The following is a 6,000-nucleotide window of genomic DNA, read 5'->3' as shown; positions in this document are numbered from 1 at the left end:
ACAATGAAGTCTGAGGCATTTTTCAAATTAACAATTTAATATATGGTTCTCAGATCTTATTGAGATGCTCTGTAATTTTGTGTTAAATATATTCGATTGTTCCCACCCGTGTTCTTTTTCACTACATAACGACTACCATCAACTCCAGTTAGTCGTTCAATTATATTCACTTGAAACTTGTCTTCATCTACCAGTCTTCAAACAATACTACTTACTCTTTCATCTCAAACCTTTCATAATTTGTCTCACCGTCTTAAAACCTACACAATAAGAGAGATATTCCGTTGATTACAAAAACCTATACAAAGGTACCTAGGAGTTTCCTCGTTAATTACTTCTTGTTTGTAGTTTACGATATCAATATTGTTAACAATGAGTAATTAAAATACTATCCTGAATCTGTTTAGATGATTGCCATTCAACATTCAATTCTTGAACTTTTCAAATTCAAATTCAAAGCTCATATATCTCTGTATTCAATATTATAGTTATTATCATTTACTTGACACATTTTAAATGTTCATATATTTTCACTCTCAGTCATCTAGAATTCCTACTTAAGAAATAAAATTTCTGCTATACATACTCAATTGAGTTAACTTTACAGATTGATTTTAATTTTTGCAATACAAACATGATATCATGTACAAATTTCTGTTAAACGCTTCATCTACGGCATTCATGAAGATTTTCACAACATTAGTATTACTTACCTCCAATTAAATTCTCATACTACTAGTAAACCATATTTTATAATATATAATACAAGTCTATACTAGTTTTACTCTAAACAAAAAACTAGGAACAAGTGTTTCTTTAAAATGTCATGATACATTGTAAAGAAATGATGATTAGTTGATATTCTCGTACGATATTTTGTAGTATCTGTATTGACTGAGAATTCCTTTGTACTTGATTGTAGGCTTATTAAGAATTCCAAATATAATATGTTCAGAAATGTTTATTTAGTTCTACCTACTCTAAATTGTACTATTTCGGGAATTCTTGATTAACAAATCAAGTCATATACTTCCAATGATCATATATTTACATAAATAGCTAGAATGGTGGTTGGAGGTAGTCAACAGAAAACCCTGGACTCAGGTTTCGTGTTACTTGGCACTCGTCAGCAACGTGTACCTGTTATCTTGAGGGAACTGGTTCTCCCTGACGGATTCCATCCAGTGTAACCAGGTTTCACAGTCAGGGACGATACCACTAGGCTATCCGGGCTGCGACTGACCTCCTGTAAGACTGAGATGTATTCACGATTGATTGATCACTGAGTGGTGATATCCGTAAAAAAATCGCTCAGGGATATGTATATACCTCTTCCACAAGACAAGCCAAATACTCGAACAATACCTTGCGTCTGTCTTCGATGTATAATTATGGCAAGGGAAAATTTTATGACATATAAATTAAAGGACGAAAAGAAGAGTAAACATTCCTGCACTATGGGGAGATAGTACTGCCGCATCATTGGTGAGGCTCAAGTGTTCTCGAACTACTTTAGCAGTGTATACACCATGGAAGCACCCTTCCCGTCAGTGCATACAAATCTCTTCACGCATACACTGGATAGCTTGACCATTAAAGAACTTGATGTCTTTGGTCTGCTAAACAAGCTTGACATGGATAAATACACGGGGCCCGATGAATTGAATCATAGACTACTGAACGAATTACCTAACTTCGTTGCGAACCCTTTAGTCTTTAATCTATCTGTAACTCTGGGTCGTTTACCGACACGTTAGCTTAACTAGAGTGGTTTTTAAAATCTTAGAAAAGATTATTCGGAAGGAGCTGTTTAAGTACCTCGATGAAAACCGGATCCTTTCGGAGAAACAACACCGTTTCAGAATAGGTTATTCTCCTCTCATTAACTTATTAGTCGCTCGTGAAAGCTGGTGGGCTATTAAGGACTAAAAGTTGCATGTAGACGTAACATAAATTGATTGAGATTATGAGCCGATTAGTGGTAGACCACTACAATTGAAAACCTGGAAGCACTGGACGGTCGTTTCGTCCTATTGTGGGACGCCTCAGCAATGCGCACCCACGATCCCGCTCGCGAGATTCGAACCCAGGGCCTTCGGTCTCCCGCGCGAACGCTTAACCTACTGGACCACTGAGCCGGCATCCAATAGTGATAGTTTCTAACGACAAACAATCCACGAAATTGCGCAACCAACTTCCGTTGTACTGAGGTAGATACCTGTCTCTACCCAACGTGGATTAGCTCCATTGGTCACGGCTTCTCACTAAAACTCCGAGAATTCCTTCACGAAGCTGGTCACTAGTGAGCATCAATCGGTTCATGATCTCAATCAAAAACTTAATAATCTCCACAACCCATATACTATCATACATTGATTTCTGCAAAGCTTTTGACAAAGTTCCACATAACCGGTTGTCATATAAGCCAAAAATTGTCTGAATTGGCGGCAATCTATTGATGTGGATAAAAGACTTCATGGTTGGGCGCAAACAGAGAGTAGGGATGAACTCAAAGTTATCTAGCTGGGAAACTGTGCTTAGTGGAGTGCCCCAGAGTACAGTTTTGGGGCCAGTGCTATTCCTCTTGTATGTAGATGACCTTCCTCGTCTCCTATCATCATCGGCCTTGCTATATGCCGACGATGTCAAGATATAGAGAACGATACGATGTAAGGATGATAGCTTAGAACTCCAAAGTGACGTGAAGAAATTATCTGAATGGTCTCAAACCCGACGGTTGCCGATAAATGCTTCCAAGAGTGTTGTGATGCATATCGGTCATTAAGATACAAATACATACACGATGAATAACATTGAGCTACCTGTCGTCCAGACAAATAATGACTTAGGAGTCATCTTTAGCCAAGACTTAAAAACTACTGCACACTGCCGTGCAATAGACGCCAAAGGTTTTAGAACGTTATGGTCAATACCTAGGGCTTTTATTCATGTCAACGCTAAAACGTTTTTGAATTTGTATACAGTGTTCGTACGTCTTAAACTTCAGTACTGCATACAAGCAGCTAGCCACTGCTTAAAAAAAGACGGTGAGCTTCTGGAAAAGGTTCAGTGAACAACAACCAAGCTGATTCCCGGAATAGCGAAGTTTCCGTATGATGCTCGACTGGCCAGGCTAAACCTTTTCCCGTTGTCATATCGTAGAACTAGAGGAGACTTGATTATAGTTTTCAAATTGCTTAGGGCCAAATTTGCAACTGATATGCCCTAATTTTTCTCGTCTTCCAAAACAGAGAATTTACGAGGACATTCCAAAAAAGTTCACAAGCTAAGAACAAATTACTTGTCATCTGACTATAGACTTTCCCATCGAATCATCAACGAGTTGAACTCAGCACGTGGTTGCGGCTCCATCCGTCGACTCCTTCAAAAGAGGGTTGGATCAACTGAGAGACCACCGTTGCCAAGACTAACACAGGCCATCAAGCCTCCTGTCCTTTCCAAACTGAAACTGATACAGTTTTTCCCTCACAGAAAAAATGTCTTGGAGAGTGAAACAGAGAGAAGTGAAATAAACACTGTGAAATAAATATTTCGGGGAAAATTTGATACTGAAAGAAGAGGAAAGAAAAAGAATTACAAAAGCCGTGAGCTACCCGAAATCTATTTACATAGAAATAAAAATTGGTTTTAAAAAAGTGTAGTTGGTGGCCACCACGAATTCCCTCAAGACTTCAAAAATGAAAATGTCACAATAAGGTCCAATATTTGCAGTTCGAAACACTTCTAATTCCTCATTTGTTCTTCTGATGCAACGTGCAGTATTCTCATTATCGATGAAACCGCGCTATAATTAGTTTCAAGGTCTGGGTTCTTTCGAATGGATAGTTTAGTAAGTACATTCTTTGTCATCTTCTTTCCAATTTCCAGCTCTTAGATGTAGTTTCGGCAGCAAAGTTTGGATTCAACCTGTATATAGACCTCTTGTGTGAATACAATTTCTCTGCCTTAATAGTATCATCTATAACCTTTATGCTCATTTTGTCAGTTTTCGGTAAGTGATGGTTACAGCAATTATTGTTAAGAAATATCTGATGGCAGGCTTGTATGTTCCTTTTTTGCCTGTGTGAGAAAGACCCCTTTCATAAGGTCATACATTAATAAGAAGATAGATGAAGCTTCAAAAGAAATACATAAGGAGGTTCATAAAAAAACCTCACATATTGTATTTGAAAAGAACCTTCCTATCTGCGGACAAACTGTGGTAATCCATACTATAGTAATCTGAATTTTTTTAGGAGAATGTACTCTCAAGTGCCCGGAAGTATAAAACATTGGGTTTGTTCATAACATGCAGTTGTAGAATGTATTATAGAATATATAAAGTGGGACGAAGGCTTTGTTTCTGGAAGCGTTTACCCAAGAGATAATGCTCTTACAGTTTTGTGCACGGATGTAAGTTACCACTGATTATACACTGATTAAGACTTTTCGTCTACTTTAAATTTTATTGTGTACCCAAGCTTTCAGCTTTATTGGACATAGCTGTAATTATATCGTGATAAAAGACACGTAAGCATTCGTAAGAGCACTCTTCTGTCCATGTGTAGTTGCATTTTTGAACTGTAAGTAATGAAGAATAACTTGATAGCTAATAGTATGCTCCCTAATCCGTGTAGAAATAATATAAATCACTAACAACCACTTACATTGTCTAAACCTTGCGTTCAGTCGTGATTGGAAAGAAGCTTAAGGGCATCATCTATGAAGAGCATTTCCCCCTTTAGGAACTTTAAAACTGGTCTCTTGTGACTTGTATGGTTATTGATCTCAATTTAATTCCTTTGTATAATCTATAAAAACTACGTAATATAACCAAACCAAACTAATGATTTTATAGGTAATTATATTTCCACTTTGTCAGGTATAATTGACAAAAGTGGTTTTAACTAGCCTTTAGTCTATTCTAACATGGGATTACGATGTCGATCTACTCAAAAACTCGAAGACAAGTAATATCACTTTCAACCACAAATCACTCTTCAAATGATGTCTAGACTTATCTACTCCCTCTGTCAACACTTCACAGCATACGAATGTTTACTACTTTGTAAAACAACATTCACACCTATCTATTATCGCGTTTAAAGATAAAATTATCACAAGTAATTATCATGGTTGGGAATCTGCCAATTGTTTGTCTAAACAAATTATGATTTTATAAAAGTTTCTGTGTTTAAAATATATTTAAATTGTTTTTTACACTAATATTCTCTCAGTATACTAAAACTGTTCGGCTTCTCGTCACTTATAACAATGTGCTTATATCCTCATTAGTTGGAAAAATCAAGTGACTTTTAACCATCAAACAAGTATAGTACGTACTTTTCTATTTTACTCATTCTTTAGTATAGGTAAATGCATCTGTCATTATAATCCGGGACTTTTCAGCAGTGTGAGCCCACAACCTCTATAGATATCGAACCTCTTGCTTCTATCTGTCGCATTAAGTGTATTATCTTTAGACCACAAGGTTGAAATTCAATAGTCGACATTAATATCTTACATACATTTATAATGCAGCACGACAACCACCCAGTATTTTTAGTAATTGCCACACATCCATCAATTAAACCGTAAAAACTATCTTCAGATTTAAGTAAGCCCCACCAACCGCCACACAAAGGTCTTGTTTCCGGTTTTCTACTTTAAGAAAAAGTGCCAAATTTATCAGACTGAAGTTTTAGGTCCTTGGCCTTTTCCTAAACAAATCTGTTTTCATTATGTTTAAATCTCTGACTTGATAATATCATGAAATTTCCGTACACTTTTTTATTTTTTCTGTGCGTAAACTTCTCTTACTACAACCGATTCTGTTACTCCTAATACTCTGAAATTTGTATTAAAATAATTTTGCCTTGGTGTACCAATGTGATATGCCAACTTGAACCGATGCACAAATGTGTCAGGTTCCACTTTGCGTACGTTAATGATGACGATGATTAATAATACCAATTTTGATATGCTTTCCACTATCTATTC

At 36.6% G+C, this 6,000-nt stretch overlaps 1 protein-coding gene across 2 annotated transcripts in view; it reads left to right on the top strand.

The window, feature by feature from the left end:
* Window positions 1-3,801: 3,801 nt before the first annotated feature.
* SGPL1_1 (Sphingosine-1-phosphate lyase 1) overlaps window positions 3,802-6,000 on the top strand; it is a 36,858-nt gene continuing 34,659 nt past the window's right edge. Inside the window, exons 1-5 of one of the 2 annotated variants that reach the window (XM_051210225.1) lie at window positions 3,802-3,850; window positions 3,889-4,012; window positions 4,044-4,222; window positions 4,257-4,296; window positions 4,334-4,413. In XM_051210225.1, the coding sequence (XP_051070196.1) occupies window positions 3,839-3,850; window positions 3,889-4,012; window positions 4,044-4,222; window positions 4,257-4,296; window positions 4,334-4,413 (435 nt within the window). In that variant the 5' untranslated portion in view covers window positions 3,802-3,838. Of the gene's footprint in view, window positions 3,851-3,888; window positions 4,223-4,256; window positions 4,297-4,333; window positions 4,414-6,000 lie in introns of both variants that reach the window. The other variant, XM_051210227.1, reaches the window with a different exon arrangement.

Source organism: Schistosoma haematobium, chromosome ZW (genome assembly GCF_000699445.3).
Source record: "Schistosoma haematobium chromosome ZW, whole genome shotgun sequence".
Classification (NCBI taxonomy): Eukaryota; Metazoa; Platyhelminthes; class Trematoda; order Strigeidida; family Schistosomatidae; genus Schistosoma; species Schistosoma haematobium.
This window is presented reverse-complemented; position numbering and strand designations above follow the sequence as displayed.